This window comes from Struthio camelus, chromosome 2 (genome assembly GCF_040807025.1).
Source record: "Struthio camelus isolate bStrCam1 chromosome 2, bStrCam1.hap1, whole genome shotgun sequence".
Lineage (NCBI taxonomy): Eukaryota > Metazoa > Chordata > Aves > Struthioniformes > Struthionidae > Struthio > Struthio camelus.
In genome coordinates, this window is record NC_090943.1 from 155,819,144 (window position 1) to 155,843,559 (window position 24,416).

At 35.7% G+C, this 24,416-nt stretch overlaps 1 protein-coding gene across 2 annotated transcripts in view; it reads right to left on the reverse strand.

Moving 5' to 3' along the window:
- CSMD3 (CUB and Sushi multiple domains 3) overlaps positions 1 to 24,416 on the reverse strand; it is a 711,519-nt gene that overhangs the window by 575,698 nt on the left and 111,405 nt on the right. For both annotated transcript variants that reach the window (XM_068933141.1, XM_068933140.1), the window contains exon 3: positions 18,507 to 18,619. In XM_068933141.1, coding sequence (XP_068789242.1) covers positions 18,507 to 18,619 — 113 coding nt within the window. The remainder of the gene's footprint in view (positions 1 to 18,506; positions 18,620 to 24,416) is intronic.

Consider the following 24,416-nt stretch of genomic DNA (forward strand, 5'->3'; position numbering starts at 1 on the left):
TAATAACATTGTATGTAATGGGAGGTACTTTAAGCCTACCCCAAAATCAGGGAAATAAAACCTTCAAGACTCCACTTTCAAATTTCATATTGGTACTTAAAAAACATTGAGTAAATCAAATATTTCAAATAATGGAAATATAGTATTCTAAAACATTTAGACCCAGTTTTGGAGAATACTATATGAAGAAAAGATCTGATCAATTCTTAGACTTTTACTTTCAGCTGCTGTCCTCACTCTTTAAAATCCATGGGCAGAAAAAAATATCTGTTTCTTTCAATGAAAATAAAACCCCCTTTCTTCATTAGGAAAACAGAGTGGAGACAGAAAGCTAGGGAAAAAAACTCAAAATGCTGGACAATACTGTGATGTTGGCAAGCATAAATAATTTTGAAATTCTGTGCAAGGCTAAATAGTTGCCTCTCATTGACTCAGTTCAGTGAAGTGTTTAAAAATCTTTATCAGACTGGATGTTTCTGTCTGTTCTTATTCATATATTGTACACTGTAACTTAAATCTAATATAGAGCGGGACTGAAGGAAAACAAGGAAAACTTGAGTTTCCAAGCTACTGGTTCCTAATTATGAGTCTGACCTTCCAATATAGTGCAACAGGGAAATTATTTTTTTATTTCAGCTTATGCACATGCTACATTTACTGTAGTGCACAATTTAACTATGTAGTTTGGAGATATTAGTGCAGACTTTATCATCCTGCCAAGGAAGGATTATATCATTAGTTACAAATCTAAATAACATAGAACAGACAACATATGGAGAAGGAGAAATCCTACGGCTCAGTTAGTAGAGAATCATAAAAAACCCAGGTTAGCAGGGATCTGGGGAGCTCTCTACTCCGATCTCGTACTCAAAGCAGAATTAACTGTGACATCATACCTCAGGTGGAGAGGCGTCTTCTTTGGGCAACCTCTCCTCTGTTTGAGTTAGGATATCTGTCTTGTGCCATGTGTTTCAGTGAAAAGCTTGGCTCTGTCTTCTTAGTAGGTTCCTTAATAGATATTTGAAGGATGCTGTTAGCTTCCCCCTAAAATCTCTGGACTGAACAAGCCCAGCACCCTCAGCAGCTCTTCACAAGGCAAATGCACCAGCCCCAACCAGCTTGGTGGCCCTCTGCTGAACTGACTGCAGCTTATCAATGTCTTTCTTGTATTGCAGGATCCACAACTGGACACAGTATGTCAGGTATGGTCTAAGAGTCAAGTGAAGGGAAGTAATTACTTCCCTCAATCTACTACCTACACTTGTTGATACAGCCCAGTATGCTGCTGCTGGAGTGCGCTGTTGACTGATGTGATAGGAAGTAGTTGAGACCTTTACCTTCATGCTATTATAAGAATAGAATATTCTATTCCATTAAAGATTGACATTTGCCCAAAATAACCCCCTAACAGAAAGACGATTTGAGGCCTGACGGAATGACACAAAATGTCAACAAAAGTTTCTGAGAGAGACATTTTCTTTTAAAATGTAGAAGAGCACATTTAAGATAGTTTAAAGAAAGAAAAACATTTAAAAGGCAACTAACTGGAATCATAGAAAAACTATTGGTTTAATTTTTCCTGAAGATAACCTTATCTGATGTGAAAATCAACACTGGATATATCTTGTGACATATAATGAAAAGACAAGAAGGGTCTGTGGCTCAAAACTTGAAATATTATCTTTGCTTTACTTCAAAACCCTAATAGCATTGACCTTAAACAAATGTAGTATTTGAACATCTGGATGTAGCACCAAAGAATATCATAGAAACAGACTGTGTTGTTGCTGAATAATAATAATCATAATAATCATAATCATAATAAAAATGAAGTGACTGTGGGTAGATATCCACTCTGTTGTATCTAATTAGTTATTTTAATTTACTTCTGAAATAATATTTCTCCTGTGTTTAGTTTCCTTGTTTCTGGGGGAAAAGGAGAAACAAATCCCATTCCTGCTGCGATATTTATTACCAAAAAATCCACAAAACAAAGCAAAAAAAAAAAAAACCTCACACCCCCCAAGAAAGTCACTTTGGTTTGCACTTCTGAAATAGTACATGCAAAAATTGACCACCAAATTGCTGGATTTGACCTTCTTTTTGCTGCTAGCAAAAGTTCTATAAACAGAATGATTCATATAATTTTTAATCAATTGAGTTAGTCTCCAAGCCCAAAAAGAGGCAATGGATCAGATTAGCTGCAATGAAGTCTTAATTTTGATCAAGAATGGAGACATATATACTTCTGCAGGCCAGATCACTTAGCCTACAGTAAAACCAAGCATATTCTGGGAATAATAAATTTTCCAGTTTCAAATTTTTGGATGAGTAGACAAATTCAGAAATATGCCAAAATCTAGTCTTGACTTCACTGCAAAAAGGATAAATAAACACAAGAAAAATCCACAAGCAAATAACTTGGAAAACGCTCAGCTAAGACGGTGTGCGTATCAGTATGTATGATACCTGCCTCTGACTCACTCTAGTGTCCTGATGAGGGAAAGAAAAGGCAAATACATTTGAAATATGCTGTTGCCTTTCAACAGCTTGCCCCTTACAGTCCTACCAGTCAAAAATCCTGGGTGCCTTATGGAGTATGTGATGTTCATCTGGCTGTAAGACAACAACAGATGTGACCTGAATGCAGGGACACAAATAATGACACATGTACTCATATTTTCCGCCATGTCACCTGCACTCATCTGACAGCAGGGGCCTTCAAACTGATGAAAATTTCTGTGGGAGACCGGGTGAAAAAATGCTAAGACTGTCATTTTTATAGGAGTATGCCATCTATTCTGTTAAAGAAGAACAAAAAAGAAACCTGGGTGTTAGGTGTGGCTTATCTGATCTCGTGTAGATGCACGTATGCTAGCCATTTATACTTACTTTAGAAAAAATAGAGAGAAAAGAGATCTGGATTCATTCTGGAATTACTTCTTTTACCCCCTACCATATAGGAAGCCGACAGTGACAAAGTGACATATTGACATCAACACTGTCAATGTGTATCGGAAGACTTGTGATGAATCCCACCCTCTAAATCTAATCCCCCATATGCGATAGGATTTATAAATGGATATAGCAATCTTTAAAAATGGTACCTTTAAAACAGTGAGCTAACTAAAGAATGCAATAGAAATTAAAATTTAAAAAAGTTTCTCCCAAGAAAGGAAATCAGTCCTAGAGAACAGGAAAATATCCTTTTTATTTCATTTGCTTTTTATGTCATAGGCAATATAGGAAGGGAAGACCGCCTCAAACTATGATTAGAATAAATTCAGGACATGTTGTTTAGCAAATATATGAACTTGAATGGCGCTCTAAAATGTAAAGATGGAGGAGAAAAAAAGGAGTCATCACTTAGAAAGAGAAGCAGAAATACAGTCTGAAATACCTCACATGGGAAAGCCAACCTTAGAAACTGAGCGGTTGGGTAGGAGAGGGTGGAAAAAATGGAGTTAAATTATAGGAAAAAATGAAGCAATTCAGGAAAAAAATTAGCACTAAATATATGTTAAAATTGCATCTTCTCGATAATTTTTTCTTTTTTCAATTTTTCATTTCAAGTTTGTAGAGTAATCAAACTGGATTCCAGTGAATGTAGCAACTTTGCTGTAAAATACTTTCATGAAAGACCCAAATCCAAACATGACAAGCTAACTCCGAGCATTTGCGTGCAACAAATAACAAGTCTGAGAATCCAAGGTGTTATAAGGCAATTCCTTTTAAGCAGCTAAAGTCCGTTTTGTGTACTTAGTAAATCTGCTAGTAGGCATCACACAATAGCAAGAGTAGACAAGCAGTGAGACAACTTACATCTCCAGGACTTATTGCCATTACACGTGTTGCATCAGGATGCTGTATTGTAAATGCTTGAAATTAAGACGAATGTGCTGTTGTTAAAAGAGCAGTGCTTTTTCATGCCATCAGCTGTATATCTCTCATCCATGTCTTGGACTGGTGTTAGCATTTGTTAGGCACACAGCAGGCTGGATCACAGAAATGGATAAGGGAACAGCACAACAGCTACAAAACGATTCGTCTTCAGCCATATCAATGTCCTGATCTGGCTTCTTACATCGCCCTCCGAACGCCAGAGCGAGCGCAGCGTGAGGGAGAAAGGACCACGTGGCTGCGGATCAGACCAGGCCAGTAACACACACTGGGATCTTAAAGCAGTGGTAACTTTTTAACCCTAAAAATCAAGTAATTTATCCACTGCTTATTCAATCCCTTTGTCTGCTTTTCAGTTCTGGCTTAATCTCATTAAATTGGTTGTTGCTTCTCTGGAAAGTTCTTTCATACAGCGCTTATTTATCTCGGTCCACTGGCTAAAACCAAAATATTCCCAGCTTCAGTGCTGTCCATAAGCAGCAGCTGCTTATTTTGATTTCATTTGCTCCCTTAACTTGTTTTTGAACAACTTTTAGTTGGTTTATTAAAAAATCATTATTTTATTCTGCACTTAAAAAGATATTCTAAGAATAGTAAATAAATATATGTAACTAATAAAGAAAGATGGCTCTCACAAAGACCCTTTCAAGTGATTGTAGAGCTTTAGGAAAGGTTTCAGTATAAGGACTCTGTGTTTCATGGCACCAATTACAGCAATTACAACAATATGTGAATTTGGAATGTATTTTAAATGTGAGAGCAGCAGTAGGGTGGAATTAGAAAATTTCCCATTTGAAGACGCTTCATGCCCAGAATAACATGTTCCTATTGCTTTGAATAGGAGCTCTCATGACAAGCACAAAATTGAGCGACATTACCTTATAATTAAATATGACATAGCGGGTTGTTATTTTACAACACTGCTTGTCTATAAACACGTTATTCCTGTCATCTGTCTACTTACTAATAACTAGTAAACTGGAGAGTTAGGGTGCTGAAAGGAACAAGAACACAGCACAGGCTTTCACTTCTACATCGCCAATTCAGACCCCGACACAAACCCTCAGGCTGAAAAAACACAGATCAGTAGCATTTCCTTAGCCTGTGATCTCTTTTCACAGATAACACGTATCTCCGTCACAAAATCTGCTCCCCAGCTGCCATTAAGTGCATCAGTGTTGCTAATCTCTTCAGAGAGACTAGAAATTGAATTTTACAAGTGGAATTTGTTCCTGGTCTAAAAGAATTAAAAACGTGTATGCCTTTGAGGCACACTGACAGGACAGTGTGGGAAAAAGCAGCGTATGCATTAAATTCAACTCAAAATAGAAATGAAATCCTTGTGATACTAATGTTCTCATTTCTTCTTTATCCATACAATGGAAGTCTCCTGGATAATTGCTCTTTCTACTTTATATAAGGAAAACCTAGGACTGTTTTCTAATAATAGGTCTGTTTACTTCCTTTGTACTCATCTCAGATGCTGCTTTATAGTGAGGTAGAAGGAAGTTACAGAATGTAAGATGAAAACTGAAAGAATAAAAAGTATAAAAAATTATGCTCCAAACTTTGCACTGACATTTTCATTTCAAAAAATTCTCTAAACCTAATGCACGGATGTTTTTGAAGTGTGTAAACTTCTAGTTTTTCAAACTGAAAGTTACTAAGAATTTGGGGTTTTTTTTACTTTTGCATTTAAGAGCATTTCTAATGTAAAGCTTCATTTAAAAAGAAGTTTGAAATTGTGATAATTTTGGACACAACTTGTCCAACTACATCTGGAGATTGCAACATGTAATGCAAAGTTCATGAGATTGTAGTGGCCTGTTGCTAACAGTGTAACAAAGGAATAGCATTTTTTTCTATAAGGCGTTCAAGTAGCAAGTCACCAACAGAAAAAAATAATATTTACTTGTATATAGGTTGCTTCCAAATATTTTCATTTTTTTTAACTGTAAGGCATTTTACTAACCATCTATTTCCCAGCAGTTTTATCCATGCATTCCCATAGCTGACTAAATGAACACAGCAGTTTGCTTGAATGATATTACTGGCTAATAAGTAACCTTCTGTTAAGAGCTGGTAAAAAAAAGAAAACATTTTCCAAAATAAACTTCTAACAGATTTTTTTTTGGTATCAAAAGGCAGTTTTTCAGTGGTGAGTAAGCAGCTGCTCCTTTCTTCCTATCAAAAAAGAGCTTTATTATAATCACAACAAAATTTTAATGTTATAATGGTACTGTTCTGGATAGTGCCAATGACGGATACAACTGTATGCTTAACTTAAAAATGTTAAAAAAAGTTCACCTATTTCCAAGCATGTTACCTCTTCCACTATCTGTATTGAGTGTAATGGGGGTTATGGATTGCTCAGCAGGTATAAAAATCTGACAATGTATGTAAGTGTCCAGAGATGAACTACAAATTTCATTCGTATATGAAAAACTAGTAAATTTTGTAAATCTGTTAAGATGATAAAAATGGGTATGTTCTTAAGCCGTACTTCTGTATTATCACGTTCTCATCACCTCTAGAGCTTCCTATTGACTTTTGAAGAGCTTTGTAAGATCATCTGCCCAGCACACCAAAACTGTTCTATAAGAACTGTGTATTTTGATATTATTTATATAATAAAAACCTTGTTGGAAAGTTATGTCAAAGCTGATATTAATCAAAGCCAAAGTAATATCAAAGGCAAAATGTAGGTTGAAGGATTCACCCATGTAGTTCGAGAGGTACAAGTGTGGCCTATTAGTAGCTTCATTTTTTTGAAGTCTGCTCTTGTTTATTACTGCTTCAAAATATTGGTGAGCTGTAGCTTGAAGAGCAAAAGCATGAAGCAGCTGCTTATAAACATGGTGATGCATGTAATTTGATACTTTAATGAGAAGGATATTAGTTTCTACAGAGTACTATTTCGGCTTTATCAGATTAGTTATCACTACTTGTCTAGACATGGGATCCAAATGTGAATTTTAAATTAGATTACCTTAAGATTTACTATTGTCAGGGCTTACTTATCGTAACGATATGACAGTCCAGTAGCTGACAAATGTAAGTTCACAAGAAAACCTCCAAATCTCATAGGAAATTTCTTTCAACACTTAGAGTGCATTTGTTTTTTTTTTTTTCATGAAAAATTACATTCAAGATATAAGAAAAAACTAAAGTAAGCCTGACATATAGTTAAGATATCAAATTAATCACTGTCTGAGTTAAACTTCAATATGAGGCACGTATCAAAATCATAAATTACAGTACCATAGGTTGACAAATATGACTTATTTAAGAGCATTATTCTGAAATAAATAATTAAACAGAACAATGAAATATTAAGGTTTTTTTTTTTTCTCAGACAAAGGGAAAAACATTTTTTCTTCCAATAATTTAATATTTCTTAAAGCAGAGAAAAAGATAGGTTACTCATTGGTTTTTAACTTTCAGATGATTACTTTTTTTTGTAGATGTTGATACTAATGAACCTACCATCTCCATCCATTTTCTGTGGAAGAAGATTATACAGAGTTCCATGTCTCTCTAATCAATGACTTTTTACTTACTTAATTTTTAAGATTATGCAAAGAAAATGTAATACCCAATGGACAATAATTAAAGTCCAACTGACAGTTATGATAGAATAAGTCTATAATCAAGTACTTATATATGACCTTTTTTCCTATGAAAGATATGTAATTTTGCAAAAACAACAGCATAATGTATAATTGCACGACAAGTCTATCTAGCTGAATTCTTCACACATTCTCTTTAAAATATGACTGCAAATTCTTGGCAACAGGAACAATCTTGAAACATACTTTTGCATACTATTTATTAAAATGACACAACAATACGTACAAAACCTTTGAGAGCCACTGAAAAAAATTATGCCCATAATTATGCCTTTTGGATAAGCATGGGCCTGGAAGCCTAAAGAGGCTGCAGTCTGTCTCACCTAAAGACTAGGAAAGCCAACGCATTACTACACCAATGCCAGCTTGACTTTCAGTCATAGCACAGTTTAAATATTTGTGCACACTTGAAATCTCCGTTTTAAGCTCACAGATCTATATAATATTCCTACAAAATAACTATGGAACTGCTTATGCAGTAGTTCCGCCTACATTATTTTTATGGATTGTTACAAAGACTTTTTTCCTGTACAACTGACTATGAGGTGTTCAAATTAAAAAAAAAAAAAATGTTTGATGTGAATGATATTTTTGCCAGTGTATTTTACTGTCAGAAAAAGAACAGAGTTATCCAGGGATGGTCCAAAGGAATAGGACAAAGATTCCCTATACTGCCTTTAGGTCTTAGTGGTAAAACCCAAAGATTAGAAATCCACACGGACCATCATCCCAAAAGCAGAGTGTAAAGAGGTCAGTGTGGGTAATATAATGACTAATCATTTTGTTTGTTCTTTAATTTCCACATGGAATTTGTAAAACTCTTATTAAACGATTGTAATGCGGTTGTTTGCACTGATGCTATATCACTGTGAGGTGGTACTCATGCAGCAGACCATGAGCTGAACATTGTACAACCTGTTGTGGCAGTGCGCTGACCTATCTAGAGCAAAAGTGGCGCAGCTGCAGGTGGCAGTGGGAGCAGATAGGCTGCTGTCTAAGCAGGAACAACAGGTAGGGGAGAGCCACATTGTCCCCTGATGCAAATAGGATATCAGTACTAACAAACATAGGAGAAATTATATACAAAAAGTAGTCATTTTAACACTGGAACAAAGAGCTTTATTCTAGTCAGACTTATTTTGCTACAAATTCCTCTCCTTGGAATAGAATCACTCCAATCAAGATTCAAAACTTTCTATATTGGATCCAGATGGACTGGAAAGAAGAATTCAGAGTAGGTTTCATGCTGGAATACTGCTCTTTTACCCGCGGTTCAGACCTGGCTTGGCAGTTACAGCTGACTGGGTCAGTAGCAATGATGTGAACAGGTATCATAGCACCAACAAGACACAACAAGGCAGATCTGAACTTCACAGTGGACTCAAACACACTCAATAACTGATCTTCTTTTAGAAAGCCAAATTCTACATAGATGCACAAAGAACTCAGTGTATAGACTATTCTGGAGAAAAGAAAGGTTCTTAAAAGCTTTTTGACTAGAAACAGCTAAAATCACAAGCATGACACAAAGATCAATAGAACAATAAACCATAAGAAAACATAATCAGATTGAGTAACCTGGATCTTGCCTAGGTACAATGTTTCTTTTTAAAACAAAATAAATGCTAAAACATCAAAAGTGACACATTCAGCACAACCGCATTTTGGAAAGAAGGTAAGCTCTACTGATCATAGGAAAAGAGGACTGACAAATACTGATTACGTGCCATCAGCCAATCTCTTGCTATTCCTGATACTGCAGCAGTCTCTACCCAGATGGAAGCCCTGAGGCTGGATGCTGCTATCCACATCTCAGGCTGCAGGAGTGCCTAGCGCTCTTCTGAAGCCAGGAACGGGGAGGATGGCCTCATCTGAGGGATGTGTGCTGTGGTACAGTCACTATGGCACCCTGTTTGGGAGCTGCAGGAGGAGGTGAGTAGGCTTTACTGACTGGGGACAAGGAACAAGTGATTAACACAAGAGATTTTGAAGCAGCAAGACACTAAGCCCAGGAAGGCAAGAAAGGTGGTATGAGATTCAATGCAGGAGAAGTAACAGCACCCAAACTGCCAGGAGAGTGGAAATTGGAAATGTCTGACTCCAACAGCAAGAGGATGGCTCCATTGCAACGTAAGCTGTTTCACCTACAAAATACATTCATGGCCCTGGCAACAGAGGAAGAGGAATGAATTCCATCAGGAATGACTCCGGGCCAGATATCTCAGGTCTTCAGATTAGCACCAGCACTAAGAAGAAGAAATAGCAAGTGTTAGTGGTTAGAGACTCCCTCCTGCATGGAACAGTCCCCCGTCTGCAAGCTAGACCTATATTCCTGGAAAGTTTGCTTCTTGCCTACAGCCCAAACCCATGATTTTGCAGAAAGACTGCTAAGGTTTGTTCGGGCTCATAACTGCTACCTCTGACTTCAAGACAGTAGCCTTGGAGAATAGTTAGGTAGACTCGCCTGGTACTTGCTGATAAATCAGCAGTCAAGTCAGGAATTGAACTGTGCTTTTGCTGAGGAGAACAGGAAATTTCAGCAAATTATCCACTAGGCTCAGAAGGGACCTTCTCAGCAAACCAAAATGCAAAAAAGGACTGGCAACAAAAGCTTGAAAAAAGGGCAAACAACAAAACAGGAGTATAAAAGCATTGCTTGGGTTTTTAGCGATGAAATGAATGAAGCCAGAAAGAGCTAATACTAGTGGGGAGTATTATGGGTTACCAGAAGGGATTCTACAAGCATGCTATTAGCAAAAAGAAATACAAGGGAAAAGTTGCCTTGGAGAAGGCAACAGTGGAAAACAATATGGAAAATAATATTGGAAACAATATGAAAAAGGCCAAAGAACCTTTTTTGCATCAGGCTTCATGAAAAGAAACCTATTCTCAGATCACTGCATATGTATCAATACAGTTGAGAAGGAGAAGGGCAGTGAGCAAAAAGTGCCTGGGTGAGCAAAAAGTGACAGGTTGCCTCAAGAAGCTGAGTAAATATGGATATATCCAAAGGCACTGAAAGACCTGTCTCACTGTGACTAAAAAGCGGCCGCCTGTAATCCATGAAAAATCATGGCAATCAGTGGAGGTCCCTGACGACTAGAAAAAGAGAAATGTTACACCTGTCTTCACAAAAGCGAGAGGGCACTATAGACTAGTAACTCTTACCTCAGTTCCAGGAAATGTCATGAAGACTATCATTTTGGAATCTATTTCCAAAGACCTGAAGGATGAAGGCAATCAGGAGTAGTCAACAGATGTTTATCAACTGCAAATTATGCTTGATCAAACCAAGTGGCATTTAAGATGGAATGACTGGCTGTGTGGACAAGGTAAGTGAGTGCAGTCACTTTAATATAATTTGACTTTAATAAGGCTTTCAACACCATTCGCACAGTAATCTCATTTGGGAGCTGGGGAAGGATGAACAACTATTGAATGCAACTGTATGTTATTGACTATTACTGAGCATTACTGAATCAGTTACAACTGAGTACTCCAGAAGTTGATACTGGGGCCCTAATTGCTCAACATCTTCATGAACAGCCTGGATGATACAGAGTGCACTGTCTGCATTACAGAGAACACTAAACTAGAGGAAAAGACTGATATGCCAAATGGCAATCTAAATCCAGAAAAATCTCAATGAACTTGAATGCTGAGCCAATAGAAACTTCATGAAGTTCAACAAGAAAAAGTGCAAAGCTGAGCATGGAGAAAAAACTTTGTACATGAATTGATATAATTTGGGAATTGACTGACTGAATAGCAGATCTGAGGAAAAGCACTGGGGGGGGGGGGTTATGGCGGATGTCAAGCTGAGCCAGCCTGGATGAGCCAACAGTGTCTTCTCACTGCAAATAAGACAGACTGCTTAAGAGGCTACATTAGGACAAGTGTGGGTGGCAGTCAAGGGAAGTAATTATCTCTCTCTGCATATACTGGTGAGGCCATACTGGAAATAGTGCATCCTAGTTTGGCCTATTGGTTCAAGGGGGATGCTGAGAAGCTGGAAATAGTCCAGAGGAGGACCCAGATGGACTACCAAGAAAGATGGTCAGGAGTTCAGAATACATGTTCTACAAGGAAGAGTCTAAGGAGCTGGGCTTGCTTTGTTTGGAAGAGAAGAGGCAGTTGCTACTTGAAGGGCAGTTATAAAGATGCTGCTACCTCTTTTTAGCAGATGACATAACAAGGGGCAATGACCACAGATTGCAACTTGGAAGGGTCAGGTTGGACATTAAGAAAAGCTTTTTCGCTAGGAGAGTAGTGCAACATCGCAACACTTCTCAGAGCTACCATGGAGCCACCATCGTCAATACCTTTCAAGGATGCTACAAGTAACATGATCCATTGTTGGTGTCATTTTTGCTTTAAGTGAGTGGTTGGACGAGATGACTGCATGAGGCACTGTCCAACATTTCTATGATTCTGTGAAAAATCACACCTCACAACAAAATAGAATGTGCTTAGGCTGGAACATAGCTGCAAAAAAGGGCTGATGTGATCTTCAGATGCTAATAATTACTTCTGTTTACAGCATAGAAAATAGGCATTAAGGGTTCACAGCACTCAAAAATTGATGAAACATAAAAGAATACCTTGAAATAATTTGTGCTTTGATAAAAAATATTTTACATTAAGACTTTTAAAAGCCTATATTAAAGAGAAAGAATTCTCTGAAGTGTGTGACTTTATTGTAGTACTTAAGAACCTAGGATAAGAACTAACGGATGCTAGTATTAAGGGCTCTGTAATTTATGAGATAAAAGTAAAACAAGAGCTAGGGACTAGAAGTGTAAAATCAAAGTTGAAAAGGCTTACTTCTAAGTGAGTCAGTATAATCAGTGAAATCACAAAAAGTTATATTTTCCCTAGGTCTTGATATCTTCAATAGCTGAGTTTGTCTCCAGAAGTTATTCTTTAGCCATACCCAAATTAATGAGTGCAGTATCAAAAAAATTTTGTGAAATGTAATAAAAATTAAGCAAATTAAGTCAAAGGTCTGGTTTTCTTTACACTCTCTAAATCTATAAATGAGTGGGAACATTACAACATATTTAAAATGAATAAGCTGAGAGACAACCTGCTACTATTTTCATAACGAGTGATTCTCTTTTGTGCTGCCATGTTGCAAGTATTTCTGGCATTTTGCATTACTCTTATAGTACCAAGGTAATGATGTATTGCAACACACAGTTAGACTATACTGGATCAACTGTAAGAAAAAAATATTTTTCCACGTAATATTTATTTTATTTAATGGTAATGTCAAGTATTAGCTGATAGATTGTATTTTGGAAATCTTACTCATGATTTTAAGAAAGAGTTGTTTAGGAACATGCCATGTGGCTAAACATCTGTGTGTGTTACATGAGATGGTAGAATATTGATCTATAATTTTACCAGATAAAGTATTTGAGGTATTTTGGACTCTTTAGTATGGGAGACTTCTTTTCTTTTATCTTGTCTGGATTGATGCTGAAATATTAATAATATTGTCAAAAGCAGGAATTTATTCTTTTCCTGTTTACATAAGCATAACATTTGTGCAACTTTACTTCTCTTAGTAGAGTTACACTGATATCATGTCCGTATAAAAAAATTATTCTGCAACATGACACAGCACCATGTTTTCTAGCTTACCTATTTATTCCTTCTTTCTCTAAACTTAGCTTATACCTTGGCAATTTCATTTCATTTACTAAAATAATTTCAAAATATTGCAGATAGTAACTTTGGCTTTACCTTCCCTCTACCAAAGGAGTTCAAAACTGTATGCCACATTAACAGACTTTATGCCTCTTGAAGAGTAGTACAATGAAGCCAAAGCTGGATATGCTTGCTTCCTATTTCCTATTTCCCTGAGCATACGACCATTTCATTTTCTGCATGACGTAGTGTTGGTAGTACATACAGGTCGCAGACCAGGCATACTATTGGGATATTTTCTGCCCACAGTTCATGTCCCAAGACCAGAAGGATATACTAGATCATTTTACGTGACTTCCTAGAAAATGTGGCAGATGCTCATGTATGCAGCTGACGTGCTGAATCGTTTGCATTTTTTTCCCCCAACAGGCTGAATGAGACTAAAAATTCATAATTCTGATCTCCTTCTTACAAGGAGGTTTAGTATTCCTGATTTTGGAAAACAGAAATTTCCTTGATAAGTATATCTGTTTAGATAATTAAAACATTTTCTATGTTAATTATTCTTTCCTTTTTGGAGTTTTCTTTCAGAAACATTAGGCAAACTGAAATTTAATACCACTTTCATTAAGGGTTTCCTGAAACAATCTTATTACAGAGTGCAGCCATACCTATGCCAAAATCTGAACAAAACCAGTAGTCTGTGGTATCTGTCAGGCAAGTAAGCCTGGTGACAACTGTTTAACTGAACGTTTGTGGCTTTTACAACTCCAGCCTGGCAACCGTTTTTTGAGTGGCCTTTTTAGAGAGAGCATTCTAATTTTAAACAAATATTCATTAGTACTCCTTTAAATTTATAGGATAGTGATATTATTAGCACTCTCAACATCTTATGTACTTTATCTAAATCTGAAATTTAGATTATCTGCTGCCATTTTCCTGCATTCTGATAAGCAGGAGAGCTAAAAATAGATTATCCTATTTGTTCACATATTCCAGTTCTATAACAACTGCCAAATTATTTTTAGCCTCCACATCCTGGCACATTTAAATCATACTAGTATTTCTGATCTACATGCTTCAATAATCCCATACATCAGTTACCAATTTTTCTTAATATCCCTGAAAGAAATGCATGATAGGTCCCTAGAATCCACTAAATGGAAATCCTATTCTGTTAATAAACACCATCTGTTCCCTTCTTTCCTGCCCCTCCCTCCCATCACTCATAATGATGAGATCAATCTTGAAATTTTGACAATACCCTCAACCTCGTCCCAAAAACATTTCAGCACAATTAGTGAAATTCTGTAGTGCCTCTTCCATTACAAACATCAAGACTTTTTCATTATTTTTACAAAGTCTAATAATTCAACTTTAAAAATACAAGTAGCAGTACAAAATAGATCAAATGACATTTCATAACACTATAATAAATAATTATGAGCCATCTCCAGGACATTCAGAGTTCTCAGTATAAAACTCATCTATAAATGAAGTTCTATTTCTTTTTTTTTCATGATCAATGGGATAGCACAAAAATATTTATCATATTTACAGTAAAGATTGTCATAAACTCTAGCAGTAAAATTGTTATTGAAGTTGCTTGATTTTAACTATGCCAGCTACCTGTTAACTTGCTATAAAAGGACCCAGTAAGAACAAAAGGAAGCATTGTTCAAAACAGGACTAGGTTCACTGAAGCCCCTTGCTGTGTGGTCCGGGCTGCTCTGTTCCTTTCTCTCCTAGCAGCTGTATTTCCCCTCCCACGCTCACAATGAATAAGCTGCCTTCTGTAGCCCAGTGCAACAGGAAATGGAAAAATGCGTCCAATTCTCCTACTCCACCACCAAAACAATCTTTTCAGAAATAAAATAAAAAAGATAGAGCTACAGTGTGTGTTGTCCTAAACAATTAAATGGGGGAGATTAAGTATAACGTTTCTCCGTACGTTAATGCCCATGCACGTTACACAGACCCGGGAAGCTCATAGGAAAAGGCACCAGAAACATTTCTAGAAAATACAGGCAAAGAATCAGCAAACTCCTCATTTGCCCATCCCTCACTCTAGCCAGTAAAGCTGCAACTAGGCAGAGACTAAAAGATAAACTGCCACTTGCAATTATCTTAGCTTATTTTTTTCTTAAAATTTCTCCTTAATGTTAGCCCATCTTACCATTTTCTATGGTCACTGTGAGCAATATCGTTTTCCTTTTTGTAATGTGCTTCAGTTTTCTCTCATTAAATCTGAGAGTTTTCCAGGGATATTGTGCTATATGGACAGTTTTGTTTCTCAAATATGTTACTTTTCAAATAATATAGGAATGGAAAAGAACAGTATACGCACAATGAAGAAATACCAAAGCTAGTCTAAATATGTCGCATGATATTGAGGAAAGAAAGAAAGGACACAGACTGAGGCTTATGATATTGAAGGTAGGAGGCCTGAGTGGATATTTTTGTGGTCTGCTGTGTACTTAATGCTCCCGGATACAATTGCAGCGGTCCAGGAATGATGGCCCAGCACATTGCTTCCATCTCTGTGTCTATACCCAAGCTAAATCTTGATCAGCCATTATATTCTGTCATTAGTGATAGCATTTTTTATCTTTTCTTATCCATTTTTATTTTCAGAGAACAGAAAATTAATACTTTCCTACATATCATGCTCAAGTAAGCCAATAGTAGATGCATAGTCCCCTTAAATACTGTCAGGCACTCTGGAGCGTCTTGTCAAGTTTCAGTTGAACCGTAAATAGGTCAAAGAGGACAGGAAGCCAGAGAAGGAGATGTCGCTGGGCTTTTTTTTTTTTTTTCCCAAGGTACTGGACAGCAGTGCATATCTACCTATATCCCGGATTTCCAAACATGTCAAAAGAAAATATTTTATATGATCACTCATTATGAAATGTATGTTACTTCCTTCTAAATCTTTTTACAGATGGATCTGTTAACTTTAGATATATGTCTCTGCCGCTCATCCTGACCTCTCATGCTAGTTTCATGATTTTGCTTTACTTCACTGACGGGTTGCTAATCATTTCTGTCTTGGGTTTCAAGCTACAAAACCATAATGAAGCACTTAAGTATGTGGTCTGATATTTAAGGGCACTGAGTATGCAGATGTTTCATCAAGAAGCTAAACAGGAGCTACTGGGCAATCAGAACTTTTGAAAATTGGGTACTAGGTAGAACCAGATCTGAAAATGTTGATTGCAGGGTTATACACATTCACAAAGAGTACAAGAAAAGAAATGGAGATTGCCCTGATGTGATTATCATTTAAATATAACTATTCTCTCACGTCAAGGAGTGAGACATGAAATGAATGGAACATAATGAGTTTTCATTTCTTTGCTAGCTGAATGTGAGGAAGTGTAGTTTCATAGAAAGTCAGAGGAACACGAACTGAAAGAAAAATTCTCTCACTGAATGAAGCTCCCTAACCTCAGCTCTCAAAGGAGTAGTTCTCTGGCTGTAGGAAGGGAGACTCCAGTGAAGAAAATCTTTGGGATCTTATCTAATTTATTTTGATATTCCTGGTTTTAAAGAATAAAGCTTCAGACTCAAAAAAAGAGATAAGCATCAAACTGAGATTAACAAGTTTATGTTTTGTCCTACAATATTGATTTCTGTGTAAAGGTGAAATTTCCCCACACTAATCAATTATTTAGGACCTAAAGACTATTATCAGCATGCCATTTTAGCCTAGAAAGGAGCTATGTGAGGAGTAAGTCATCTGTGCAGCCAAAGTATACTCCATCTTGCATTTTTGGTTAATCATTCCCTAACATAACCAAAATTTATAGTACAGCTTCTACTAGCATTAGTGATACTAGACCTTCTTGCAAGCAATGTACAAGGACAGTAGATGCTACTGGATATAGTGAATTTGAATTTCTAAATTTATGCCACTAAAGGAATGTCAAAAATCTCTATATATTTTCCTCATCCATACAAGAGAAATTTAAATTATATTTTGCATAGTTAATATCTATTTGTGTACATTTGTGTATAATATGTTTTGTAATTGCACTGTTGCTGAACTAAATTACAGAACACTTGAAAACTTAACAGACTGCAAAGTAGCTATAATCCAGCCAAACATTGTTTGTTACACATAGGTTCAATTTCTGTTTTCTGTATTACCATCTTGCCTGTATGCAAGCCAGAAAAGAGAATGTGTGTAATTACCTTGTTTATTTTCTATAATAACTCAAAGGACAAGAAAGGCTCGAAAATTCTTTTGTGTTTTTCATGTCATGTTTTGACATAAAATAAGAAGTACAGAAGGGAATTTCTAAGTTAATTAGCTCTCTAATGCATTATATCAGACAGGTTAGCAATGTCTTTGGCTGAAAGCATTTTACTTTAGAATCAGTTTTCAACGCTCTATATTTCTACAGCACCCCTTTGCACACACCATTCATTTTCAGGTAGCTTCCCGGCCACCAAAGGGTGACACAGCTATGACATTCTCAGAGACTAGATCACTGCTGCTGGTGGGCCTGAGCAGGTTGCAGCAATGGCCTCAGAGCTTCTCCGGACAACTTGCTGACAGATACACTTATTGGAAGCAGGATGGTCAAATGTGTCTTTACGTCAATCCAAAAAAAAAAAAAAAAGAGAGGGAAAAGTAACACTGTTTGTTTCTATCCTATAGACACACGTAAGAGTTTATAGTCCCTCTGCCAAGAAATTGATGGTAAAAAGTGCATGGTCACATACTCTAAGTCTTCAAACATGGTTAAAGTGGGCTTGATCATAAAAGGGGTCCTTCCTGGAACATACAAGCAATATTATGAACCTCCAGATTTCAGAAATATATGTGCCAGTTTATTTACTTCAGTGTCTACTGGAATGCTGTAGACAATTTTGAAACTACAATAGGGAGGTAGCTTTACGGCAGTTCAGAGGCTAGAGCCACCATTACTCCTATAAAAACTGGAAGAAAAAAGCTGACCTAGAGGTCCAGAAAACTTACAGATACAAATTGGACTACGTACTGAAATCTGTAGTAGCTAATAATTTATTGGTATTAATTTGAAACAGCATACCTTAGAAGCACTAGAAAGATGAGGGTTTTTTTCAGAATTCATAGAATTTTGCATTATCAAAGTATAAATCACAAAACATTTGTTTCTAGATGGGGCTATAGTGTTTTGCATTTTTCATTTCAGATGAGAGAGTCCATGCATCTGAAAGACCGCATAAAAAGCAAGCATTTTAACTTGTATAAGATTCTAAATATTTCTGCACAGCGAGGACATTCACTCTTATTATGCATAGAAAAAAATTCAAATTCTTTTATTATGTGTTTCTTACCTTCATAGTAAACTTTAAACCCGTGAGCACTGACTGCAAAGTCACTTGTCAAACGCAATGAAAATACAGACTTTGTACTTGTCACAGGTGGTGGAAGATGAAATCCAGTTAACCTAAAAACAAAAAAAAAAACACAATTCACGGTTAATTGTCTGAAAAATAAAACTATCTGTTACAGGTTACTGTTCTAAACAGTATTTTATCATGAAAAGGGCAACTGACTTAAAAGTATATAGTGTATAGTACTTGAGAAAAAAATTTTTATAAGCTATCTTAAAGAATCAATCCAAAATGTTACTGCCTGTCGTGGACACTCAATCAGGTAAGGTACATTGGCTGGAGAAAACTATATCTGAATAAATAGTAATACAGTAAATTGACAGTAAATTATTTAAACTGAGCCTTAAAAATGATCTAGATTATCAGTGAACGAAAAAAAATGTCAATTTACACTACTTATGTTCAAATATCTTTTTTTTTCCTGGTATACATTGTAGAGATTTTTATTAAAATTTATAGCAGATGAATTTTATACAGCAATATGATGAGAGAAAGGGGACCATGGTTCACTTCAACAAGGGGATCTAAGATTAGTTAAACTATGTATTATAGCCTCAGAGAAGAGATTTCTGTTTTTAACTCACAGAGAAATCCCAAAGAGCATTGTTGTATAATCAAACATCCATGAAGAAAGCTCTCTTGAAAGGAATTACAGTGTTGCTAGGGGGTTGAGGTTTTGTTGCTGTTGTTTGTTTTTGCTTTTTACTAAAAACAGTATATTTGAGACGTAATGTAAGGACAATTTTGTATGCTTATAGCACTACTGATATGATACTCAGCTTACATATTCTTTACATTTGACTTACATACGGCAACACTTATATTCTCTAAATGACTGTGGTAAGATCTTCTAGGAGAATAACCTCATGAAGGGTCATACCATACCAACAAAATCTCTACCATTCACCAGTCAAAAATACTGTTTTCATGGGTGCATGTTGTGACAGTTAAAGTGTTTCACTTAGATGCCATTCTTGTCTGTTAGACAAAAATATAATGGTTTCTTCTGTGTAGCACTCTACCTATAGTGCACCCTTGAAAAAACCCAAATACCACTGCCACCTTCACCTGATGCATCACTTGCAGCCTTGCTATGTTCTAAAAAAACATGTCAAAAATGGTCTCTAGATTGCTCCTTATGTCTCTTACAGTTCTGATTGAAAGGTGGAATTGATCAGCATGATGTAGTCCAAACTATCCAAGAGGTTTCTTGCTCTGAATTCACTTCTACGATGGATAAGGTCAGACATACACCTTCACTAGACGTACACGAATGCTTTTGAGCAGCTTGCAAAACATTGTTTCAGAGTTTAACAGTGGAGAACATTCACAATTCTAAGAAAACTACTAACAATAGGTATGTAAATGCCATTTATTTATAAGTGTAGCTATATATCAAAGTGTGTTAATCATTTATATTGCTAATGTTTAATATTTAATAGTTTTCATCTGTTTGTAGTTGAGCCATATTTTTGTTCAATACTTTGAATTTAGAATCATAGAAAAATTTAGGGTAAAAGCGACCTGTGGAGGCCAACTAGTCCAGCCCCCTGCTCGAAGTAGGCCTAACTTCAGACTTAGTGCAGGTTGCTGAAGATTTACTTTCTCCCTTTTCATTATTTGTATAAATTTCCCATTTCCTTTCTTTATGTGTACACATATGATTGTGTTTTGATTTGCTATTAAACATAGATTATAAAATTTAGTGCACATGTACACATAATCCCCAAATGTCCTCACTACTCTGTTAAACATTCACTGTAAAACAGTAATATAATAAGTAGAATTCACAAAGATATGTGATTTTTTAATTTTGCTTTGATATAAGTAGTACAATCACCAATTTTTTTTAGTGATTCTTCAATAAATTTACATTACTGTTTGTACAGAAATTCAGTTTCAGTCTTGTTCAGAAATTACTGACATGTTAAGTCCTGTCATTATCAAGATTTCTAGTCTCACCTGAGACTAGAAAAGTCATGAGAAGTCCAGAATTCTAAAGGTCAGGATATGATTTCCTGAAAATTTATTCCAAAATAAACACGGATTATTAGCAATGTGATTTATTTTTAGTGTTAAGATACCTCTAGATGCATTCTATACAGTGCTTCAGGAATTTATCTTGAGACGCATTTGCAGTGGACCGCATACAAAGTTTTAGATCGTTCTCTTATGACTATCTACTCTACTTTCTTCATAGATACTTTAATTTAATGGGAGATGTATTGTTATTTTTCATTAAGCAATCATGTGGCAAAAAATCACGTCTCTTTTCCTCCAGGGAGTACTTATTCTTTAATATTCCTGTGCTATTATTGAAACCATTGTTAAAATATGTTACCATAGCAAAGAAAAGTACATCATTTTTTGTGACAATCATAACAGGTATGAAAGCCAAGTGATACAGTAATATTAGTCACAATATAATGACCAAAAAATTAAAAAAATAAACAAAAATAGAAAAATGTGAACAAAAGTAGCAATGTTACTTCAAGGGATATAGATAACTATAATATATATATATATGCATCTAGTGATCCGTGTAGGTATCCAAAACCCCATCCCTTGTTTTGTTGTTTGCATGTAATCAAAAATGTCATATTGACAAGACTTGATTAAATAATTTATACACAAAGATGAAGAATTATTTGCAGAATATTTAGGGTTTAGTAAATGATTTTTTTTTTCCTTTGGCTGCAAGAATATATTTTTGTTCAAAAAAAAATTAAATTAATAAAACGCTTACCTCTCCCAAATAGGCATATACACGCTTCTTTGACAAGTCAATATCAGTGCACTTTTCCAGTTAACTTATTCATAAATCAATAAATACCTTAATTTATTGCTGAGTATCACCACTTGAAGGTAAGCTGACCTAACATAAAACTAAGCCAATAATTCAAATGAAATTTTAATTTGCACACTGCAGATTCAGCTAGTATCTGTTTACCTACTCAATGGTTTCACATAATTATGTGTATAAACACATATACAGGAAAAAAATCAGAGTATTTGTTCCAAATTATTTGATATATGAGTAGGACATATGCATAACTTATATGTGTAGGGAATTTTTAAAATGAAAATATGTTTCCAGAGTGGCTTGCATTTCAGTCCCTTGTGCAAAGCAGATCATGATTAGAGCTGTTTGATACCATCTAACTTTCAGCAGTATGCCTTTTATCATTACCAGCACGCTGCATCTACTCAGAAAGGTGCAGCTTGTTCCTTTAGTTTGCTTACTAAGCCTAAAATCATATGAAAACATTATTTTTGTATTTGTGATTTAACGGATGCAAAATTGATGATAACTCCTAATAAATAACAGTGTGACAGTATTCTTCTATAACAACACTTGGTAAACTATTTTGAGATTTCAGAGGGGAATGTAACATAATTTGCTCAGACAAAAGAAGTAACCTCTTAAGGTGACAACTTGAATACTATTCATTGTGTACTACAGTGTAGTGATGTCAATTAGGGCTTTAAGCCTCATTTGTATATAAAACACTACAAAAAGTCATAAATGTTAGCTAGAATAGCTTTCTTTGCTATTGAAAATGAAACACAGCAAGTACATAATAACTGAATGAGAGATGTCACTTTAGCAGCAAAATGCTTGTAAGATCTCCCATAATGTGCATAGGTCTGATTGTCACTTATTCAGCCCAGTCACTACTAAATGGCTAACTTAAAGAGAGTACACTGGTAAAAGCAAATCTCGAGGTGGGGCACCTTTGCAAAATAAGCAGTTGTCCCCTCAAGCCAGTATGAGCTGCATATTAAACACTTAAAATTTGTATTTCCCTGTAGTAGCCGAGCAATTTTCTCTCTTACATTCCATTAGCATCAACTTTTTTTTTTCAATTTTGAGTACCTAATGGAGTGATTCAAGTGTCTGTCTACTGCCAGTTTGTGTACCCTAAGGTATCGGAGACATCTGCGCAGAGCTGGTAGATGTGACGTTGGACCTACAGAAGACTCACGCTGAGAGAGCCGGAGGCAGGCAGAATACCTTAGGGACTCTGAAAGTGCCCTACATGTTATGTTAGGTACTTAAATGTCTCCTTAGCATTCTACCACTTTTGCATAAGAAATTCATACTGGGACAAATTGGCAATTTATTTTTTAATTTGTTTGGGACTATCATTCATCCAATCCTTATCCTCTTTTGCTTTTTGCTTTTGGGATTGGTTCATTTAATTTTCCCTCAAATACATAAAGAGGTCCCGTAATCAACTAGTACTGTGCAAGAAGTCATAGAAACTAAAAGTTAATGACTACGAAAGTCTGAGAAGGAAATATACTTATTTCTGACTCAGTTCTAAAAAAAGTCAGATTTTGAGCTGTACTTAATTCTAATCCTTAATGACAGTCTTTCAGTTAAGATGCTGAAATTAGCTGGAGTGTTATCCTACATATAACAGGGGTGCAAGTTTGCAAATGCATGGGCTGCAAATTCATGCATAATAGCATAGACATTTGTTTTTTTCCTGCTGGGGCCTTGTCAGCTTGTTTGACACCTCATGCCCTTGGGAAATATACACACTATGTGGCCACCTAGCAGACTTTGGAGTTGCAAACATTAAATATGAAATTAGCTAGGTGGATACCCAAAGACACGGGTCTATTCTGGGAATATAAGGAAAGACAGAGAGATAGTTTTATTCATTTAACTCTTCTACATTATAAAGATTAGACATTCTTCCAGAGAAACTTATTGTCTATAGAAATTCTGAAACTTCAGTCATATGCCTGGTGAAATTAAAGATGGCATATCACGTGAAGAAATGATATCCACTTAGAGCATACATATTGCTTGCTTACAAAGAAATGATGCTTTGTAAAGCACAGTTTCAGTAGAAATGTGAATCTGGCAATGTTTTTGTAATCACTTCTCCATATAAGAAGGAACATTGACTAGAAACAGTAGATAATTGAGTACCAAAGAAAAGAAAGAACATACAAAGGAGATGGTTAGAAAAACATAAATATCCTTCAGCAAGCTCTCCAAGACTGAGGAGAAAGAAACCTCTGTCATCATCATAATCATTCTCTTTTGCAGAGGACCAACCCTGCTAATTATTCATTGTAAGTAAGCCCTGGCACCATCTGTGTCTTCTTGAGGAAAACTAAAGCTGTTAATCTTAGGACCAGAGGAATGTTGAAAAGGTGAGCACAAAATCAGAGAAAATGGGTAGATGTTAGGAGGTTTCTGTACAGCAATTTTAACAGTATTATTGCTATGATTTTTCTGTAATAATTATTAATTTGGACTATGAATGTTATTATTATTTAAGTGGATTAATAATAATATTTGTTATATTTTGATTATACTTTAATTAGGTCAACAATTCTGGTTTACATGTGAAAGAAACTGACATCTGTGACAAACATTTATACATTAAACCTTAGATTAGTGTCCTATACCATCCTGTCATGAAAGGTGAAAATAGCTTCTTCCTTTACAATACTAAAGCGATTCAAATACTTCTAAGGCATTAGACAAAGTAGTAGAAAGTTGTCAATATATGTGTACAGGCTCAATTTCGATCTGTAAGATGCCTGCTAAATGAAAGATGAAACCAATTAGTTAAATAAATAACTCAAAACAAAGATGGAAAATTTCACCTTAAAATTTCAAAGAACATCTTTCTCATCATATTACTGATGAAATTACTTCTGAGAAGTAGATAGAATTTCACAGAAACAGTAAATTAAATTAAAAGAAATGGGATATCCTGCTGAGGCCTGTACTCATAAAACAATTATGTTTTATCCCACTTGTCAAGGGTGGCTGCTAAGATTTGGAATACCTACAGAAATATTTGGGTAAAATAAAATCCATTT